We start from the raw sequence: 23,881 nt of genomic DNA, 5'->3' as shown, positions 1-23,881 counted from the left end.
CTCCGCATGCTGATTCTTTCCCTTGGTCAGAGCGGCTAGCAACATGGCAGCCCAAGCCCTCCTAGTCAGGAAGAGCCCAGCACACACACAGAGGACATTTAACGTGTAAGAAACAAACTGTGGGTGTTTTAAGTCCCTGCAATATGAGAGTGGTTGTTACTTGCAGGATATTCCAGCTAATCTCGAATGATATAGGAAGCTCTCTCGCCACCTCTCCTCCTCTTCCACCCTTCCTCCCCTCCTCCCATCCCTCTCTCTCAACAAATACTTCCTGAGAAGTACAAGGCATAACCACGAAGACAAGGTCCCCATCCTTATAAAGATTATATTTTAGTGTGACGAGATGGAACTTAACCAAATGGAAAAAGAAAAACAGAAGGTATAATTAAAGTTTATGATAAATGCAATGAAGGAATTAAATACTATCATATGATAGCAAGTGACTAAGGGGCCACTTAAGAGACCTGAACTCTCTTACTGCTTCCTCAGGTAAAAACAATACCAAAGACAAAACAGTAACCACTAACCACAAAACCTCTCAACTTCACCAGCAATAGTAAGCAAAAGAATCTGACATTAAACAAGTGCTCACCAAAAATAAGACACAAATTCTGGGAGATGGTGAAGGACAGGGAAGTCTGGTGTACCGCAGTCCATGGGGTTGCAAAGAGTCGGACACGACTGAGCGACTGGACAACAACACTGACACAAATCTATTCATTCATAACAGTGACCAAGGTACAGAGTCTATTAATCCTCACAAGTTATCGATTTAAACACAATTTAGACTTTCTAAAAATCTCTGTCCATCAATAGTATTTGCGAGAACATACTTTTAAATTGCTCTGATAAGAGAGGGCTAGAATTAAGAAACAACTCAGAATATTATTACAACTCAGAATATTATTACTACTCAACAAATGCTGTGCAGCTAACTCTACATTTTAAGTCTCCCTACTATCAATCTATTTTTTCCCACAGCCAAAATATTCGGAGCTGAGGCTACTAGTACCTCCTATTTGCAATGCTGCCTCAGTGGACGCTAACACATCTCCTTTACCCTGCACTCCTGCAAGCTACTCTCTGCAGTGTAGCCTAAAGGTGTTCTTTCTCACAGGTAACTCTGATCCAGTTTCCTGAAGGAAGGCCTTCTCTGGTTCTCCCTGCTCTCCAGATAAATCCATACCATTAACACAAAGAGTCGGGCACGACTTAGCGACTGAACAACTGATTTTCAAAACTTTCAAATGGAATATGCAGTGGATATTTATCCTGCATTTAACCTATTCATAAAAGTGTTCTGTTTCTTCGAAAGTACACTACAGGTAGAGTAGGCAAGTTTTTCAATCCAGCTTGTTATCTTGCAGGGAGATGGTCAGGGCTGTTCTTCTCCACGTGAACACATGATAAGACTGCCATCTCCCATCCCCGCATCATCAGGTCTCTGCTCACTTCATTCTGGTATCACCCCTCACACCTCTCCTTTCACCACCTTCCCTCCCTGCCACCAGGTCCCCTATAAGCTTTCCAAGTTTCAACTCTTTCATTTCCCCAGACATATCACACAATCTTTTAGCCCTTTTTACACTTTTTACTTAGGCTTTCAAACTCTGACCTCTCGCCCTCCCTTCCCCTCCCCTCCCCCCGCCGACTTCCAAAGGACTCAGTTCGGCCTTTATTTCCTTCCTGAGTCCACCCACAGCCACCTCATGTCCAGGTCAGCCCCCCCACCCCACACCAGGTGGTCTCCATAGCATCTGCCTCTCCCTATCATCCACTTGCTCTACCTGACACAGCCTTTATCTAAATGGTACAGATAGAGATTTCCTTGTCTCGTTCTAATTATATCATCATTTTAGCCTGTTCAAAGGTATCTTCATGAAACAACTGATTACTTTGGTCTGTTCTATAGAATATGAGCCTTGTCTCAAGCACAATGTTAAACACTTCACGTACATTAAAGGAAGGACAGCCTTTGTCCTTGTCACCCTCTACAGATAAAAATTTTACAGAGAGTCAGACATCATCTCTCTCGATTACTATTGGTTCTCCAGGAACTATGTCATTTGAGGTATCCAATAAATGGCTATGAAACTATATTACAGCTAAATGATAAATGTAGAGTGGCTACAAATATACTGAAATTCATCTAATGGTTGAGTCACTCAGCAAAGGCACTTGAACTGTTTTCTTCACTGTTTATTTATGTACAAATAAGTCTGAGAGGCCAAGAGTATCATGCCAAAATAAATAAAATGACTTACAACAAATTTTTGTGATAGAACTTTTACCAATGCTCATAAAAGGTTACTGGACTATGGATTATCTATAGGTGCTTATAAAATTGAACTGAACTCAACCTGAATATCTAGTGTCCACACTAAAAATCTGATTCCAAATAAAATTTATCAGAAAGAGGCTGAAACCAGGCAGTAACACTAAAAATCACTTGAAGTTTTAATTATAGTATTTGCCAACCTTAATGTGATAACAACTGATACCATTCAGCTTTTCATTTCCAAAGTACCTGGCTTTCATAACTTCTTTTTCCCCTTCATTTAGTCACATAACAAGTTACTTGACTCTTGAGCACAACACGACTGAGTCACTCAAGAGGGTACAGGTGCAACTGTGCACCCCATTAGACAAGCAATTTTCCAGATTACATGGGCAGGAGCCTTATCCTTTTGTGAAATCTAGTCCTATGGTTCACAAGTGCAGTCCCAGATCCACTGAACAAGGTGGCATTTAAAAAGTAAACAGATCAAGCTATGCATGATGTACTCTTCAGACTTTATTTTTCTACAATCTTGTTTACTTGACCCCCTCCTCCGTTCAGGAATAAAAGTCTATTCTTTGACACAGAGGAAGAGAGACAGATATAATAATAACTTTTTTTTTCCTAAGGAGGGTATTTGAAAATTATTTTTTTAAAGAACAATCATGATTATTACCATGTCCCTATACAAATTCTAGTACCTACATGATTTAGCATTACTCTCTGCAAATGGGATAAAAACCAGATTATGATGTAAAATGCAGGTATAAACTCTTATTGAAGATGTATTTAAGATTCTTTTCCCTGGAGAAGGAAATGGCAACCAACTATAGTATTCTTGCCTGGAAAAGTCCATGGACAGAGGAGCCTGGTGGGCTACAGTCCGTGGGGTCACAAGATTGAGCACGCATACATGAGGAGGGTGGAGGGAGATGGGTTGATAGCAATAAACTAGAAGAACTAAAAAAAAAAGATTCTTTTCATTAATATTTGAAAACATGAAGAAAGGGTTAATTTGTACACAAGATTATTTATTGGTATGTGCTAAGTTCATTTTATTCTTCATCTTTTTGAAAAATGTTACATAAAAAATACTCAGCTCTACTTAAAACTACATTTTCAAAGTGTTCTCTAAATATCAAAACAAACTATGATGGAATGTTTTCTTAGTCAGGAAATCTAGAACAAAATGCATAGTGGTAGAGCAAATGGGAAAGAGTTGGCTATACTAGAGAAAGAAAAACCTCACACCATGTATATATAATTATTTCTTATTTTCATCCATATGTAATTATTATTTTTTATTCTTATGCTCATCACCATATTCTTCCTTTGAGAAGAAAAATATAGGGTGGTAATTTCAATAATATGAGTATTACAAAACATTTCCCTCCCTCCACCACAGGCATCTCAAGTTGAGACAATTTTACATCAACCAAAATGAACATTATTAAAACAAAATGCAAGCACAAACAAAAAAATCTTTTAAAACAAAATGCAAGCACAAACAAAAAAATGTTTTAAAACAAAATGAAAGCACAAACAAAATCTTATAGATGCAATATCTTATGTATCTCAAATCTTGTGTTGCTCTAAAAAATTACTACTTGTTTGGATAAGACTGTAAAATGACCACGAAAAATCAATACTTTGAATTTTAACACAACTTGAAAAATATGTTAACATCTACAAGAGTAGTAAGACACTGAAAATGCCTTCTGATAAACTACTCTTAACCAGTATCTCTAACTGTACACTTTGTGAAACTGTACATTATGCAATACTGTGATTTATTCACGCTCTTGTGATGCCTTCTAGGCTGCCTTTAAAAGGAATGACTTGAGCCTCAATGTTTAACACAAAGAAACTTCCTATTATCATGTGACAAAACTCTTCTGGCTACAAGTGTATTATTCCTTAGATTAACAAAGATGTGTCCACAGTCTAACAGAGTTAATTTTCCAAGTTGGTGGTACTATTTCTCTGAATTTTCTCTAGCAAAAGTACTTTGTAAAGTCAGATGCAGAGAGGTACCAGTTCACAGGCCTTGGAATCATACTGATATGGGTTTAATCTTGGATACTACGTTCCTCTCAGCTGTGTGACTTCAGCTTTAGTATTTTCAAACCTCAGTTTCCAACTCTTCTGTCAACTAGAGCTAATAACACTGACCTTGCAGTTTATCACTATCTCATTTAGAACATAGGTGAAGTGTTTAACACAGTGCTTGAGACAAGGCACAAACTCTATAGAACAGACCAAAGTAATCAGCTGTTTCATGAAGATACCTTTGAATAGGCTAAAATAAGTATCAGAAAACAATATAATTAGAACAAGACAAGAAAATCTCTAACTATACTATTTATAGAAAATCAATAACAATAAAGAGAGCAAGCATTCCCATAATAAAAAATCAAAATTATCTATAAAAGATGTCTTTGATTTTTCTACAAGCTTTGCTCTCCCATGCCAACATGTCTCAATGTTTTCCCTCACCTTTTTATACTGTGATTTAGACTCAAGTCCGGCTTATGCAAAAATCATGTTCTAAATGGCTATTCATTAGTCATCTCAGCCAACAAAAACTTGCATCTTCCCCTACATCCTTCCTTTACCCCAGGCAGACGACTGCTTTCTTCTTTCTTTCTCGTGGAATTAAGTAGTTGAAGGCACCTCCATTAAAGCATTTATCACTGTATTTCCATCAGTTTCAAGTCTCCTTTACTGTAAGTGAGATTGCTTACCCGGCTATCTCTGAGGGAAACTGCCATGAATTCATCTTTTCCTTCCCAACACAATACCATGTTCATAGTAGCAATTTTTTGCTGCTTCCTTGGAATGAATTTCTAGAGGCAGAATTAGTAGGCTGAAGAATATCAATGTTACCAAATTGTTTTGTAGACAGGGTAAATAAATATATACTTCTATTTAATTCGTCTTTGAGTTGCTGACGTCTAGCCTGGCAACTATTATTTGGAAAAATTATTACGTGAAATATCATGTGAAAGGTAAAATACATCCACCACAGTAACAAAGATAAAAGTAACTCTAAAAAGACTTAAATATTCGTGATAAAATATTCATGATAGAACTGAGGTTCTGGATAACCTAGATGTTTAACTTTTTGAGGAAATACCAGCTTGTTTTCCAAAGTGGTTGCATCCTTTTACACTCTCACCAACAGTGTGTGAGGGTCCCAATCCCTCTACATCTTCAACCCTACTCGTTATTACCTGACTTGCTTACTGTAGCCATTCTGGTAGGTGTGACGCGGCACCTCACTGCGCTTTAGATTTGCACGTCCCTGACGACGGAGGATGCTCAACACCTGTGCATTTGCTTATTGACAACTGGGTATTTTCTTTCAGAAATGTCTGTTTAGGTTCTTTGCCTATTTTTATACTATATTGTCTTTATTACTAAGTTTTATTATTGTTTTCAGTATTAACTGTTCTTTATGTATTTTAAATGCAAGTGCTTTGCTGAATATATTATTTGAAAATATTTTTTCCATCCTGTGGTTTGTCCTTTCAATTTCTTGTTAGTATTCTTTGAAGTAACGTTTTAAATTTTGGGTCAAATCTAAGAAACCAAAGCCATGTGCAAGATCACGAAGATGTACTCCTATGTTTTCTTCTGAGAGTTTTATTGCTTTATCTCTCATACTTAACATCTTTCACCCATGTGGAATTTTGTTATATTAATTCAATATGAGGTAGGGACCCAACTTCATTATTCTTATACATGGATACCTAATTGTTCCAGCACTACTTGTTAAAAAGGCTATTCTTTTCCTACTGAATAATTTTGGCACCTTTGTCATACATCACTTGACCATACATTTATCGACTTGCTTCTGGATTCTCAATTCTAGTCTATTGATCTGTAAGTTTCTTTATGCAAATACTACACGGTCTTGATTTCAAGGCAATTTTGTAATAATTTTATAATAAGTTTTGAAAGGAGGAAGTGAGTGCTCCAGCTTTATTCTCTTTTTCAAAATTACATGGTCTATTCTGGATTCTTTACATTTCTATTTGAATGTTAGTATCAGCTTGAATGTCAGCATCAATTCCTGACAAAAATAAAGCTTGGATTCTGATAAAAATGACAGTGAATCTGTAGACCAGTTTGGGAAGTACTGCCATCTTTATAACGTTAAGTCATTCAATTCATGAATTAAGCCACTTTAATTCATGAATTTTCAATAGCTTGTAGATTTCATAGTATAGGCATTCCACTTCTTTTGTTAAATTTACTCCTAAGTATTTTATTCATTGGATGCTTTTGTTAACGAAATTGTTTTCATAATTTTATTTTTGGAATGTTCATTGAAAATCAGTAGAAATACTATCGATTTTTATATATTTTGTTTCCTGTACCCTTGCTAAACCTGTTGTATTATTTGTAGCACTTTCTTAATGGCTTTTGTAGAATTTTTGACATACAACAGCATATAGTCTGTAAATAGAGATTTTTTTTTTATAATATTCAGCAAGTATAGTTAGTTTGCTGCTGTTCCAGAAATGAATCTTTGCCATTTAACTTTTAGTATAAATTTTATTAATTCAAAACTTACTTGAAACTGGAAGAATGAAAGGACTGTGACCACAATTTAAAACTGTAGCAAAGTTTTATGCCTATCAAAAGTTAAGTTTTGACCTGTATATAAGAAGTCAAAAAAAATCTCACTTAGGAAAATAAACTGTAAAGAGTTTTTATTAAAAAAACAAAGTGCTGTTTTTCTTGACCTTAATATTTAATGCTATTTTAGATCATTTAGATTTTTCTTTATAACCATTAACATAAAAATTACATTGATATGACAAAATTCAATACTCTAAGGATTCTGATTGTTCTTAAGAGGCATTTCACAAAGTCTGTAGAAAAATTTCTATCAGTCATTCACTATAACAAAGAATCTCTAATTCAATAGGATCACTACAACTTTTTTCTAGTTTATTAGTGCTGTGTATGCTCAGTTGGGTCCCACTCTTTGCAACCCCGTGGACTGTAGCCTGCCAGGTTACTCTATCCAGGGAATTTTTCAGGCAAGAACACTGGAGTGGGTTGCCATTTCCTGCACCAGGGGATCTTCCTGACCCAGGAATCAAACCCATGTCTCTTGTATCTCCTGCACTGGCAGGTGGATTCTTTACCACTGAGCCACCCGGGGAACAGTTCATTAGTAGTTAACATGAAATACTGGGCAAAAAAGATTTTTCAGAGCATGTACAGTGTTCATTTTTACATCCTTGGGAAGCCCAAATTCCCAAGCTAATTTTCATCATGTCAAGAGTACTCTGACATTTTTCTTCAACATGAATTGTCTTCAACATGAATTTAAGTCCATTATCTTTTAACATAAACACATGAATCTTTTCCAGTTTTGTATTATGCAGAATAAAAGAGAAATGGGAAACATCCTGGGAATCCAGAAGGTAGTCATGAAAATACTATAAACGAAATTTGTTTTTTACATATATGAGTTTATCACCTTAATAAGCTAAATAATATCTCAGCCTTGTACTTATCAGGTTCTTTTCTTCTTAATGCTGCTATTCATTTTGACACATATTCAGAGTCAGAATAAAAACCTAAAACACATAAAATATCTTTTACTGCTTTTTCACTGCTTAATTTCCCCAAATTTTCATCCTCCCTACTTAAAATTTTTCAGTAAAATACTACTTTGCAGTGGTTTGTATCAAATTTGTAATGAAGTCTGATAAAATGTGTCAGAATTTTCTTCCATTTAAAGGTTAAATAATATTTCATTTTATGTATATATTTTGCTTATCCATTCACTTGTCACTGGACCCTTGGGTTGGTTCCACTTCTTGGCTATTGTGACTAAGATGGCTAAACCCGAGTGTGCGAGTATCTCTTCAAGATCCTGCTTTCAACTGTCTGGGGTAAACACCTAGCAGTGCAATCCCCGGATACTATCAACTTTTAACTCTTTGCATAAAACCACAGTACTGTTTTCCACAGCAGCTGCATAAATGGTGCACAAGGTTCCAATTTCATTCATACTTGCCAACACTCACTATTTTCTGGAGCTTTGTGTGATAGTAGCCTTCCTAACTGCTATGAATTGGCCTCCAATTATAGTTTTGATTTGTGATTCCTTGATGATTAGTGATGTCAAACATTTTCACATGTTTATCGGTCATCTGTGTATCTTCTTTAAAGAAGTGTCTATTCAAGTTCATTGCCCATTTTTATTTATTTCACTTTATTTTTGGTAATAATTTAGATTTTTATTGTAGTACTTTTAGCACTACTAATAACCAACATTTAATTTGTTCTGGACAATATTCCAAGCTCTTTAGATATATCATTTCACTCTATCTAACTACAAGACATTATACTTTATCTCCATTTGACAGAGGAGGAAATTGAAATTTAGAGGAATTAATTTCCTAAGAGCAGACAGCTCTTAACACCAAATCACAACATAGTGTCCAAATCACTCCATTATACTGCCTGCTAATTGTCTCTTTCTTAATAATTCTTTTATTTATCTACTGATGTAGATATTTTTAACTCTGTAATAAGTCCTTTGCCCATGTTTAAAACAGGTTGCTTCTGCTGTTGAGTTAGTTTATATATTCTGAGTAATATGCAAATATATCCTGCATATGCAAATATTTTCTCTCATTCTGTGCACTGCCTTTTCGCTCATTGATTTTGATGCACAAAAGTTATAAATGTTGACGTAGTCTAACTTACCTATTTTTCTTTTGTTGCCTATGCTTTTGATGTCATAACCAAGAAATGATCAAGTCCAATGTAATGACTATTTTCTCCTAAGAGTTTTATAGCTCTAGCTTTTTCATTTAGGTCTTTAATACATTTTGAATTCCTTTTGCATAAGGAGTAAGGTAAGGGTCCCATTTCATTCTTTTGCAAATGGATATCCAATTTTCTCAGTACTATTTGTTAAAAAGACTGTCCTCTCCTTATGGAATGGTCTTAGCACTCCTGTCAAAAATCACTTGATTACGTATCCATGGGTTTATTTCTGGGCTCTCTATTCTCTTGGTCTGTGTGTCTGTCTTACTGGTGTTCATGCTGTTTTGATCACTGTAGTTTTAAAATAAAATTTGATATCAGGAAGTGTGTGAGTTCTCCAACTTTGTTCTTCTTTTTCAACACTGTTTTAACTATTGGGGGATCCCTGAGATTCCATATGAATTTTTGGATTTTTTTCTATTTCTGTAAAAATCCTGTTGGGATTTTGATAGGGATGACACTGACCCTATACGCTTTGAGTATATTGACATTACAGTATACATTAAGTCTTCAAATCCATGAACATGAGACAGCTTTCCATTTATTTGTGTCCTCTTTAATTTATTTCAGCAACATTATATATTTTCCAGTGTGCAAGTCTTTGTCCTCTATGTTTAAGTTTATTCCTAAGTATCTTACTCTTTTTGATGATATTGTAAATGGAATTGTTTTTGCTTTGTGTATTTTAAAATCTTACATAAATGATATAATTAAGTATTGATATATATTTTTTTCACATCTTTCTTTTTCATCATTATTATGGCACATGAAATATTTCATTATTATTATGGCACAGTGAAACTGTAACAACATGTACAAGAAAGACACACGGCACCTTCACGAAAGATGTCATCTCTAGGGAGGAAGGGAGCAGAATGGGATGATGGAAAGAAGAGATTTAGCTGCATCTACTACTTTTTTCTTTTTTAATAGGAGACCTACATAGAGATTTGTAAATTTGCTCTATTTTCCTCACTTGAATATCTTATTATTTTTTTAAAAAATTTTAATTAAATAAAAGGCCTTCAGAAAACATGAACATATTACTGTAAGGAAAACAAATATGTATTACCTCTTGTGTCATTAACCTAGACTGTCACCTCTTGGCTAATTTCCTACTGATGTGGCAGAGAGTGATCTAGAAAAACAAGTAAATGCTCACAGCTCTCCCTTCTGAGACTCTAAAAGCAGGAGTTCCACCGTATTAAAATCTAATACCAATGAAAGCCTTTATTTACTGTACACTATTCAACTTGTCTCCTTTCATAACACTGATGCTAAATGAAGCTCAGTTCAAATATGGTCAGGAAAAAGGGATACACTATCAGGAATACTCAATTTTTATTATGCCTGATGCTTCTGATAGTAGCTAAGCCAATATATACAGGAAGTAGTTTTTGATACTGTGTATCAAGGTGGATATTTTCCAGGGAAATTTTTAATGCATTAATTTTGACTGTTTTTTTAAACACATCATGAGCTGAAAAGTAAAACAGGGTAATTCTACAACAAAAATTCAAAAGATATCACTTGAACTGTGCCAATGATCTCTAGCTTTCCAACATGGAATCTGAAATAAGCACAGAGAAGTAACAACTCTTAGACATAAGCTGGCAGTTTTCTTATTAAGGCAAGGCACTGCTTAGAAAAACACTGTATCAGATTAACAGTAACACTTCTGTGGTGACTCAGTACAGAACTGAAAATTATGCTAAAGTCTACATTTTTGCAAAGCTAACCTTCCCCTAGGAAAATACTATATACTACATTATCTTTTACTATTCAACACATGTAATTTGCTACTCAATTTGATGGATAGTTAAGTGTCCACTTACAAAGCTATTTTTCAAATGATCATATAGAAAGGAGAAGTATAAAGAATCATATAAGTTCATCACAAAATACATCATAAGAACATGGTTTAACTCCATCACAGTTTTTGTTTTAAGACAGTTGAGTGAAATATCTTTTAGTAACAAATGCTTTAGCAATTCTGGCATATAGATGAATCACAAAATTTAAAGACAAGCAAGAATACTAACACAACACTGCAAAATAATTATACTCCAATAAAAAAAAAGAAAAAGAAAGACAACCAAGGAGACCAACCTTAATTCAGGAATTAATCTCATTTACTTGTGACTATCACATAAAAATGTCACCTTCTCCAGTGTAACAGCTTTACACTTATCTAGTACACAGTAGGCATGCAATAAGTATTTGCTGATTAAATGAATTCTCATTCATTCTTACTTGAAGTATTTTTCTACCTGGGATAAGAATCTACCATATATCTCAAGCCTCTCCAAGTACTGTTTCAATGAAATTACATTATTTTGATTTTCATATCCAGTTTAAATTTTTTGATGAAAATGTTTCCTCCCCCCACCCTCCCCCACCTGGTAAAATGCATCTCAGTGCAACTTAGCCATGAGAAAAGAAATGTAGGTTAATACTCATTATGTGCATGCGTGCTAAGTCATTTCAGTCATGTCCAACTCTCTGTGACCCTATGGACTGCCACCTGCCAGGCTCCTCTGTCCATGGAATTCTCCAGGCAAGAATACTTCAATGGGTTGCCATGCCTTCCTCCAGGGTATCTTTCCGATGCAGGGATCGAACCCTCATCTCTTATGTCTAGCCTGCATTGGTAGGCAGGTTCTTTACCACTAGCACCATCTGGGAAGCCCAATATTCACTATACTAACATATATAATATATATAATCAACATATAACATTCATTATACTAACTATATAACTATATAGCGGCTTCTGTGGGTTCATGCTGAAATTAAAAAGGACCCAAGTTAAAATAGTTACTCCTAGGAATTCCCTGGCAGTCCAGGGGCTAGGACTTAGCACGTTCACTGCCAGGGCCCAGATTCAATCCATGGTCAGAGAACTAATATCCCACAAGCCATGTGGCCTAAATAAATAAATAATAAAATAGTAACTCTTTATGGTATTTTTCTGGCAATTTTAAATCACAGGATTGAAACATGTCATTCATACCATAGTATAAATCTTACTGCAACACCATTCAGTTCAGACCAGACTGAAACTAAAGCAGTTCTCTCATGGGTATGATTCAAGGGGTTTAAGTCTTCTAAACAAAAAGAATGTCACTGTAAGGTAAATTCAGCATAAAGAATGTCCAACAACATGAAATCTCAAGAAAATGTTACATGAGGCTTCAAGTTACTTGTCTTAATAGAAACAAAGCTATCATATATTTGGAATTATCCTTAAAGATGCTCTTCTCTATAACAAAGGCAGAAGTACTCCTTCTCAATAATAAAAGAAAAATGAACCCGGTAACAGGAAGTGGATTTAGAATGTGGCTAAGTCTGGGAGTACATTTCCTCATTAACATAAGAGATGAAAATTGCATTTCCATTCAGCTTCCTAAAGAAGATGAAACAGAAACACATCTATGTTATAGATGCAAAAGATGAGACTCGTGGAATGTGCTAAAATTGTTTTAAATATTCATAGACAATTTCAAGATAGTCAAAAATAAAAAAAATAAAACTCACGGAGAATGCTGGCCCGCTGCTGGATGCTACAACAGTATGAATTTCGTCCTGCAGTTTCACTGAGAGCTCCCAGCTAGCCACTTGTGGTTTTACAATAGGCACTCTGAAGTCGAAAGAAAAGAAAAAGAGTTAATAATTTTATATTATTCTCTCTGAGTAAACTGATTTTCCTTTGACATTAAGCGCACAGAGTAAAACTGCCAAATACTGTATCCCAGAACTTTCAAAAGGTTCTATCCCTGGAAAAAAGCTTTAAGATATAAACTAGAGAGATGAAAAGCAAAAAACAATACACACAAACACTCCAAAGACAACAATGGTTATTCTGGGATAATTGTGGTACCATCATCTATTCTCTGAATCCGAGTTGCCTAATTTTTACAGTCCTTCAAAATTTAACCTTCTTTAAGCATTATTTTGTTTTCAGTATTTGGTTACTTTTCAAGACTATTTTAAAAACCTTATTAATACTAATCTTTTCCTTTTTCCAGCTTGAGTTAAATTTGTATGCAAAAAACTGCACATGTATATAATTTGATGAGTTTGGATATATTCATTCACTCATGTTATCTCACCACAAACAAGGTAGTAAACACAGCTATCATTTCTGAAAGTTGCCTTAAGTCCATCTGTTTTGTTTCAGTTTTTTGTTTGTCTGGGTGAGAAAACAACATCAATGATGCTAGTCTTAGCATACAGGTCTTTTCTTGTGAATGATCAATAGTATATACTCCAGAAAAATTGCAACAAGCAGCCAAAGACAAACATTTCAGAATACAAATGTTTCTCCCCATTTTTCTTTTCCCATTAAAACAAAATTTTAATGATTCCTGAATTAATCTAATTTAAGTAAGGCATATTTACATTATTTATACTGACTAAGCACTAAGCATGTAGTATCCAGACTCTGCCTTAAGTCTTAGTTTTAAAATATGTTGCAGGCCAACACTTTAACATCCTCTGAATTTCAAAGGAGTCTCTGTGTAGTCACTTAAACAAAAAAGCCACAAAAACTGTGACTAGAATCAAATCACCTCTAGTCACAATGTCTAACAGAGGATGATTAATAATTTAGGTGAATATTTGTATTCAGCACACTCTTTACTGAATTATTTTTTGGAGATGAAGGAAATGTTTTAAACACTACACAGATGAAAGTTAAAGAAAAGTTTTTAAAAATGCTTCAACAAATCAAGAATAATGCACACACTGTAGGTCTGGAAAACTATTTTTTGGCCATTTGAAGAGGGCCGTTTCAGAGGATGGAGCTTCACGCATGAGAGCTTGAAAGAACAGCGGAGCACAGGGGAGGAGGAGGAGAGAGAAGGCACGTGGCAGCCAGGAGGAGCGGGAGGAGGAGCGGGAGGAGGAGCGGGAGGAGGGGGACTCTGTGGCCCAGCTTGGCCTCTGCTGGCATCTTTTCCACCGGGCACTTGTTTATGCCTGTCTCACCCACTGGCCTGGGAGCTTCTAGAAGCCCAAGATCATGCCTGACTTTTCTATCCCCAAACCCCAGTGCAGGCTGGGGTAGGAGGGCCGAGGGTGGAGGTGAGCAAGAATCAGAGGCCCTCACAGGCAAGGCCCGTCTCCCCAGGGACACAGCACGAGCTGCCGAAGGAGAGGGAGCCCCGAGCTCCCAGGCTCCACCTGGCTGCCTGCGACTGCGGGGGTGACCTCACGATGCTCACCTGACTCACCTTCAAATGAGCTCAACAGCCCCGCTTCCCTACCCCTGGCCCCCCCACCAAGGAGTATCGCAATGACAGCTTACTGAGCGACCTGGCTTTCTGGAATCTGCTATCCTCTGTAACTGGATCACTCTACTGTTCAGGACTGTTGTATGGTTTTTCTGCTTTACATCAGGATAAACTTCAACGGAACTAGCGGTAAAGAACCTACCTGCCAATGCAGGAGTTGCGAGACACACAGGTTCGACCCCTCAGTCAGGAAGATCCCCTGCAGGAGGGCATGGCAACCCATGGACAGAGGAGCCTGGAGGGCTACAGTCCCTTGGGTTGCAAAGAGTTGGACATAACTGAAACAACTTAGCACACACATGCAAACCTTAATCAACCAACCTATCATTCAAGTTCCTTAAAATAAAAGAAGGCCCCACTCTTTGTATTTATTTCAGACTATTCCCTGACTTGTATATCTGACTGGGGCAAGGCCTTAAACTGCTTCACAAAACAAACTGAGCTAAGCTGACATGAGCAGGAGAACTATGCACAGTGGTTACAAACTCCGGATCCGGTGACTCAAGAAGGCAGAAGAAAACACAGCTCTGTCACTAATCAGCTGTGACCTCGAGAAAAGTCTGTTTCATTACGTATAAAATTAAGACAGTAATAGTGTCTGGGTCACAGTGGATTGAGGATAAAATTAAATAATTCAGGCAAGTGTTCATTTTCTTTATTATTAGTCCCACCTCTAGGTCTATGGAGAAGGAAACGGCAACCCACTCCAGTCTTCTTGCCTAGAGAATCCCCATGGGCAGAGGAGCCTGGTGGCTACAGTCCATGGGGCTGCAAAGAGTCGGACACAACTGAGTATGCACGCACTAGGCCTATACTATTTTTCCCCATCACTGAAATCTCCTTAATGAAATTTTAGATTCCTTCTCTTGGCTTCTCAAACTAACAGATTTTTCAAAAAGAACTATTTACTTTCCTCATAAACTGTTCCCTAATTATAGTATAAACCCCAATGGTCTCTCTTCTACTCAACCTATCAGTTCAGTTCAGTCGCTCAGTCGTGTCTGACTCTTTGCAGCCCCATGGACTGCAGCACACCAGGCCTCCCTGTCCATCACCAGCTCCCAGAGCTTGCTCAAACTCATGTCCATTGAGTCAGTGATGCCATCCAACCACTACATCATCCTCTGTCGTCCCCTTCTCCTCCCGCCTTCAATCTTTCCCAGCATCAGGGTCTTTTTCAATGAGTCGGTTCTTGGCATCAGGTGGCTGAAGTATTTTTTATGCTTAAAATTTTTCACAATGTAGAGGCCCAGTAACTCTTTTCAGTAAATGCGGAGCCTCCATTTCCAGAGGCATCTTGGGAAGCTGCTGATCCTGGCATCCTGTTCAAAAGCGGGACACATTTTCCCACGGAAAGCAACTTTACAGATGGTGGCGAGACGTCGTTGCTGCTCTTCAGAACCTAACTGCTATTTATTTTTCTGTTGTTTTCTTTGGATCTGCATCTGTTTCATACGTGCAGGTCCCCAAGAGGGACCTGCAGAGAGTGCAGAGGCTCTTTCGAGTTAAAAGGCTGAGGGTCTCATCTCAGCATGTTCATCCTACTAACACTGTTATCAGAGAACTCACCTGATCCTTTGGACCCAAAACCTCCACACTTTAAAATAAGGATCAGAGCAGGGACAGTGAGGTGACAGGGGAGGCTGCTGCTGCTGCTGCTGCTGCAGCTGCTGCTGAGCTCACATACGACGCCTGAAGCAGCACTTCTCTAACAACGCAGCAAAGAGGCTCCTCTGTGAAAGCAAGACCTTGAGACACCAAGAACACTGGGTCAAACAGTGGAATCTCTTTATAGGAGTTCGCTCTTCTACAAACAACATTTGTTAAGATTCCTTCTGGCTCTGCGTAAGTTTGAAAGTACTTCTGTTTTGGTTTTAAATCAAATGGATGGGGTTGCGCATACATGCCCAATATAAATACCATTAAGTTCTGCAATAGAAATAAGCTGTAACTATAAACTATAAAGATAGTAATACATACCAACCTGAAAGCATGTGTGTTCTATTTCTGCAAAATTATTGAAATCATATTAACAATAATTACTTCAAAATACTGATATTATCTCCACCAGCACAAACATGTTCATAATGGTAATAATCACTGAAAGTTATATTTTAAATTTTAGAAAAAACTATATTTCTTCATGAAATCCAAAATAGTCTCAAAGAGGACTTTACGAACAATTCTCTGAAAAAGTGGAGCAGGGCAGAGTCTTGGAGCTTTACTCAAGTCATCACATTAATGACACGCAGAAAACAGTCTCCTTTCCTGATGTATGTCTCTAGTGAAAGAGGCTGCCATCTGATCAAAAATTTCATCTGGGAAACTTATTAGGTAACTGGAAAGCTGGTATCATTTAAGCTACTACTTCAAAAACAAACACACAAAACAGCAAAAAGGAATTCATATAAACAGCTACTCACAAGGCAAATCAAATAACAGCTCTTACCCAGACCTGTCCACTTTGATTCTCGTCAGTCAGTAAGAATGAATATGCTCAATGAAACTAAATTATCCTGTATTTTATGGTAAAAGCTGTCAGCTGACTGTCACAAATGTTAACGGTAACACATTTAAACTTACTGGAATATTTTTTACTCAGAAAGGTGCCAGTAATACTAAGTCAAGCATGTTAGTACTGCACATCATTTGTTACAGCAGGTTTCGTGTAAACATAACGAGCAGCCTCTTTTGTTATCAAGGATCATAAGCAACTCAAACCATACTATCAGATACTCAGAAACACTGCTTTGCCATTGTGCTATTACCTATTTAGGACTGAAACACTGAGTTAAAACAATGTTAGTGCTCAAAGAATCATTACCCGACCCTTCATCATAACTTTCACAGTGGGTGGTCTGTAAAATGATCAAGAATAATATGTGGCATTCCGCGGCTGCAGAGGTCAGCTTCTGCATACAAGTCTTTGCAGGAAGAAAAAGGCCTTCAGAAAAGTGGGCCATTCATCTGCACCAAGTTCAGAGAATTTCCAGCACGGTGAAAAGATATGTTATGCAAGCACATAGATGTATTCAGTGGGGGTAGACAGAACCAGTTACACAGAGACTACAAAGGAGCCCTCCCATGGCTCATGAATAAGTCGAGGAAATGATCAGAAAAAAAAAAGGAGAGAGATGTTTAGACAGATGGCCCACTTAAAATGCCTGAGACAGGGCATAAGCAATTTTAATGAAACTTTAGATCTAGCATATGAATTGTGTCTTATTTCCTCCAGGGGGGGTAAAAAAAAGAAAGAAAGCAAACCAAAGAAGACAAAAATTCAACAATTCGCTGAAAAACCCACTTTTAGCAAGTTGGGATGGAGGAAGAGTCACAAATAAAAGTTTTATTAGTGCGATAAATTCACATAAAATTCTTCACAGAGCCATCAGCCATCAAAATGAATATGAAAAAGCACGGAATGAACAGATTAAAAGAATTTTAAACAGAAGTCTACTGCCAAACCAAACAAAAATCTAAGCCTTATTATGTGTGAACTTACAACACTCCAACATTAAAGTTCATCACTGCAGAAGAAAGATAAAAGCAGCATTTTCAGAGAACCTCTTCAAAGCTAGAACTTGTCATAGTGGAGGAACAGAACTCTGCCTGTATGCAATTTAAAATGTGTATGTGAGAATATAGGAGACTGTGGAGAAGAATGTGTATCACAAAATCATGCCTTGAAGGAGTTAGGGAACATCCCAAGTCTAGTTGTATTAGCAATACAAATAATTACACAAATGACACCTGAATCTAGAAATGAATTACATTACTTATAATCTTAAGTGTATTTTAATATTATGCAAACTCTATTTCTTTCTTCCACCAATAAGGCTTTATGGTTCTCAGTCTGAACTCTGGGTACAACTAGTGACAAAAGACAATGCTGGTAGTGTATAGCCATCACCCCTGCAAGTCCTAGTGTCTGACTGATCACTACATGACCTGGGCCTCTATGGTGGCTCAGTGAAAAAGAGTCCATCTGCCTATGCAGGAGACATGGGGGTTGATCTCTGATCTGGAAGATCCCACAGGCCATGACACAGCTAAGCCCGTGGGCCACAACTATTGAGCCTGGGCTCTAGAGCCCGGGAACCACAACTACAGAAGCCCACATGTCCTAGAGCCTGTGCTCTGCAGCAAGAGAACCCACCGCAATGAGAAGCCTATGCCTGCAACTAGAGAGTAGCCCCCACTTGCCACAAATGGAGAAAAAGCCCTCGCAGCAACAAAGACCCAGCACAGTCAAAAAAGAACCCAATGAATAAAATCATTTTTTTTTTAAAGTTACATGACATTTACAAGTTATTATACTTCTTGTGCATCAGTTTCCTTATCAGTAAGACAAAAATAGTAAGACTACTTAATTCACACGTTGATTAAAGGAGATAAAAGGTGTAAAACTATTAGGTGCTTGGCACATAAAGGTTAATTAAGAGACACTATCAACATTATCATGATTTGTTTGGTGCAGTAATATGTGAAATTCTCCTCTATTATTTCAACAACCTGCTACTCAATACTATACAATTTAAATACAGTGAAATTAAAAAATCTTAAGTTCCATCATTTATCTTTCCAATAAATCTGCCCCTTCCCAACAACAGTTCCACTATAAAGCTCCCCATAAACTTAAAAAAATATGTACTCTTGTGTGTGGTTTTTACCCAGTATAATGTTTCTGAGGTTCATTCACATTGAATCGTTCATTCTTTCTTGACCGCTGAGTAGTACTCTGTCGTATAAGAGCATACTAAATGAGTTCACCATTTTATTGATGGGCCTTTGTGTTGTTTCCAGTTTGGGGCTCGTATGAACAAAGCTGCTATAAACATTCTTTGTACAAATATTTTTTGAGGACTTATGTTTTCATTTCTTATGGGTAAATATATCTTAATCTTAAGAGTGGAAATTCTATGATGAATGTACATCCAATTTTATTTCTGGACTTCTATTCCACTGATCAACGCATTTATTCCTATGCCAGTACCACACTGTCTTAATTACTATAACCTTGCACTATGTTTTGAAATCAGGAAGTATGAGTCCCCCAGTTTTGCTGTTCTTTTTCAAGACTGTTTCGGTTATGCTGAATCTCTTGCACTTTCATATAAATTTTGGAATGTGATTATTTCTGCAAAAAACACAGCTGTAATTTAATAGTGATGGCATCAAATCTGTATATCATCATTTCATCTTCTGATCCATGAATGTGGGATGTTTATCCATTTATTTAAGTTGTCTTTATTTCAACAATTGTTCTGTACAGTTTTCGGTATACAAGCTTACACTTCTTTTTTTAAAAATTTGTGCTTAAGTACTGCATTCCTTTTGGTGCTACTGTAAAATAAAATTGTTAATTTTATTTTTGGTTCATAACACTCCTATTGTATAAAATAAAACGGGTATTACATGCCACTCTTATATTCCACAACCTTGCAAAAGTTATTTATTATTCTAATAGGGTTTTTTTTTAAATGAATTCCTTAAGATTTTCTACATACAAGATCACATCACCAAAATTAGAGATGGTTTATTTCTTCCCCATCTTGATACCTTTAATTTTTTGTGCCAAACTGCCCAAGCCAGAAACTCCAAGAAAATGCTGAAAAACTAACAACAAACACCCATGTCTTATTTCTGACCTTAGAGGAAAACATTCAATTGTGTACCAATAGATATGATGTTAGCTGTGGATTTTTCATAGATGGTCTTCATTGGGGTCAGGAAGTTCCCTTCTATGCCTAATTGGTTGAGTGCTTTATCATGAAAGGCTGCTTGATTTTTCCAAATGTTTTTTCTGCATTTCTTGAAATAAGTCTGTGGTTTCTGCCTTTCATTAATATGATTTATCACACTGAATGATTTTTGGATGTTAAGCCAACTGTGTGTACCTAAGGTAAAACTCACTTGGTTACGGTACCTAATCATTTTATATATTCATGAATTTAGTTTGCATTTTGTTGAGGATTTTTGCATTAATATATGAGGGAGGTTGGTCTTTAGTTTTCTTTTTTTTTAACATCTTTATCTGGTTTTGGTATTACAGTATAATAATACTGGCCTTGGAGAATGAGTTGCAAATTCTATCCTTCTTTTGTATTTTTTGGAAGAGTTTATAAAAGATGAGTATTAGTTGATTTCTTTCTACATACTTCACTGAATTCACCAGTGAAGCCATTATCCCTGGGTTCTTCTTTCTAGGAAATTTTGTGATGACTAATTCAATCTCTCGCAGATCTATTCAAATTTTCTACTTTCTCTTAAATTAGTGTTGGTAGCTTGCATCTTTCTACAAATTTTTCCTTTTTATCTAAGTTGGCATATAATTATTCACATTATTCCCTCATCATCCTTTTAATTTTTGTAAGGTCAGTATGTACAATACCTATTTCATTATTAATTTAGCAATCTGAGTCTCTCTTTCTCTTGGCCAATCTCTCTAAAGGCTTGTCATTTCCGATGATCTTCCTAAAGACCAAATTCTGCTTTTATTGATCTCTACTGTTTTTCTATTTTCTATTTCATTTATTTTCTCTCTAACCTTTAGTATTTTCTTCTCTCTGCTTGTTTTGGGTTTAGTTTGTTCTCCTTTTTCAATTTTCCTAAAATGGAAGATGAGGTGACTGACATGAGATCTTCTTTTAATTCATTTTATTTATTTTACTGCACTAGATTTTAGCTGTGGCATGCAGGATCTAGTTCCTTGACCAGGGATTGAACCGAGGCCTCCAGCATTGGAGTACTGACTCTTAGCCACTGGACCACCAGGGAAGTTTCGAGATCATCTTTTTCAATATGTGTTTACAGCTCTAAACTTCCCTCTAACCACTAGATGCATTTCATAATAAGTTTTTTAATGTTCTGATCTTGTTTTAATTTCAAAATGTTTTTCTAATTTCTTTATGATTTCTTCTTCATCCCATTTGTTATTTAGGAGTGAATTATTTAATTTCCACAAATTTGTGACTTTCACAAATTTCCTTTTTTGTTGACTTCTCATTTCATTCAACTGTGTTTGGAGAACATAATTGGTATGACTTCAGTCCCTTTACATGTATCAAGGTGTGTTCTATGGCCTGGCATATGACATGCTTTACCATGGAAAGTGTTACACATGCACTTGAGAAGTTGCACATTCTGCAGTTGAATATATTCTTCTATATAGATATCTTCTATTCTTCTATACAGATATAGTAGATCTATTTGGTTTATAGTGTTATACAAGTCTTCTACTTCCTTGTTCATCAAGCCTAGTTCTATCCATTATTGAATGTGGAGTATTCAAATCTCCAACTATTATTGGTGAATTGTTAATTTCTCCTTTCAATTGTTGCACTTTTGCTTCATATATTTGCGGACTGCATTATCAGGTAACATATATGTTCAGAACTGTTATAGCTTTCTCATGGATTGACTGTTCTATCATTATAAAATATCCCTCTGTCTGCAGTAACAATTTCTGTCTTAAAATTATACTAGTATTACAAATATAGTACATCTGATAACTCTATCCTTTTCCCTTCAGCCTATTGTGTCTTTGTGTCAAAGCATATCTATTGTAGAAATATTATATTTGATCTTTTTATCCACCATACTAATATCTGCCCTTGATTGGTGTGCTTACTCCATTTACATTAAATATACTTCCTCATTAAGCAAGATTTACATCTGCCATTTTACTTTTTGCTTTTCATATCTTGTTTGTTCTTCTATTCCTCCATTATTGTTTTCTTTTAAGTAGATATTTTTTAGTGTACCATTTTAACTCCCTTGATGGTTCACACACCATTTTTTAAAGCTATTTTCTCAGCGGTTACCTTAGGGATTATAATTTGCACCTTATATCTAAACACTATAGTACAGATTAATGCTAGTCATTCAGTCATGTCTGACTCTGAGATCCCATAAACTGCAGCCTGCCAAGCTCCTCTGTTCATGGGATTCTCCAGGCAAGAATACTGGAATGGGTAGCCATTCCCTTCTCCAGGGGATCTTCCTGACCCAGGGATGTGTCTCTTGCATTGTAGGCGTGTCTCCTGCATTGCAGGCAGATTCTTTACCATCTGAGCCACCAGGGAAGCCCAGATTAATGCTAACTTAATTGCAAAAGCATATAGAAAATTTGCTGCAATTGACAGCTTTGTTTTCTCTACCATTTGTCTTATTGTCATACAAATTATATTTGTAAATATAATATGCCTGTAAACTTAGAATTAAAATTACTGCATTATGTAATTCTTTTAAATAAGAAAAAAGGGAAAAAGAATCACTAAAACTAAAAATAGATTTATACTGTCTTTTATATTTACTAATGTAGTAATCTTTAACCAGTGCTCTTTTTACTTCATACATATTTAAGTTTCTGTTAAATGTACTTTCATTTCACCCTGAAAAACTTCCTTTCATACTTTTTCTTGCATAAGTCTGCGAGCTTTGGATTCTCTTTGTTTCGAATGTCTTAATGTCTCCTTCCTGTTTAAAAGTTAGTTTTGCTGGATACAGAATTCTTTGTTGACATTTATTTTTAATTCTTCAGCACTTTAAATATACCATCCCATTCTCTTCTGGACACCTTGGTATCTGATGAGGTGGGTGCCCTTAATCTTACTGAAGATCTCTTTTACATGATGAGTCCCTTTTCTCATGCTACTTTTAAGATTCTTTTTGGTTTTTGACAGTTTGACTGTGATGTGTGCAGCTGTTGAGATTTTTGAGCTTACTCTACCTTGGACTTTGTTAAGCTTATTGAATGTGCAGATTTATGTTTTTCATCAAATTTGGGATGTTTTCAGCCATGATTTCTTTAAATAGTCTTTCTGCTCCTTTACCTTTCTTCTCTTCCGCTTCTGGGACTCTCGGCATGTATGCTGGTACATCTCGGTGTCCCAAATATCTCCAAGGCTCTGGTCATTATTCTTCAGTTTTCCTTCTGTCCTTCACTTTGGATAATCTCAATTGATATATCTTCAAATCTGCTGATTGTTTCTTCTGCCACTCAAATCTATTACTGAATTCCTCAGTTCATTTTTCCACTATGGGCACTGTACTTTCATCTCTAGAATTTTAATTTGCTTAAAAAAAATCATTTCTATCTTTTAAAAAATATATATATTTATTTATTTATTTGTCTGTGCCAGGTCTCAGTTGTGGCATGCAAACTCTTCGTTGTGGCATGCAGGACCCAGTTTCCTGACCAGAGATCAAACTCAGGCCCCCTGGATTGGAAGCACAGAGTTTTAGCCACTGGACCACTAGGGAAGTACCCATTTCTATCTTTTTATTAATATTTTCTATTATGTGAGATATGGTTGCCATAATTTCCTTTAATTGTTCATACTAGACTTCCTTCAGTCCTTCAAACATATTTTTAATAGGTTATTTCAGGTCATTGTATAGTAAGTACATTGTTTGGGCCCCTCTTGGGCAGTTTCTACTGAGTTTTTATCCTGTGAATGGGCCATACTCACAAGTTTATTTGAATGTCTTATAACCTTTCATTGAAAAT

At 36.3% G+C, this 23,881-nt stretch overlaps 1 protein-coding gene across 26 annotated transcripts in view; it reads right to left on the bottom strand.

Annotated features, from left to right (window-relative positions):
* The window catches only part of PCCA (propionyl-CoA carboxylase subunit alpha), a 409,555-nt gene that overhangs the window by 112,653 nt on the left and 273,021 nt on the right, over window positions 1-23,881 (bottom strand). For all 26 annotated transcript variants that reach the window (XM_081548961.1, XM_081548973.1, XM_081548977.1 and 23 more), the window contains one exon: window positions 12,614-12,716. In XM_081548961.1, coding sequence (XP_081405087.1) covers window positions 12,614-12,716 — 103 coding nt within the window. The remainder of the gene's footprint in view (window positions 1-12,613; window positions 12,717-23,881) is intronic.

The sequence above is a fragment of the Giraffa tippelskirchi genome, chromosome 12 (genome assembly GCF_054371585.1).
Source record: "Giraffa tippelskirchi isolate mGirTip1 chromosome 12, T2T-mGirTip1v1.2.pri, whole genome shotgun sequence".
Taxonomy (NCBI): Eukaryota; Metazoa; Chordata; class Mammalia; order Artiodactyla; family Giraffidae; genus Giraffa; species Giraffa tippelskirchi.
The sequence above is the reverse complement of the archived record's forward strand: the minus strand, read 5'-3'. Positions and strand labels throughout refer to the sequence as shown.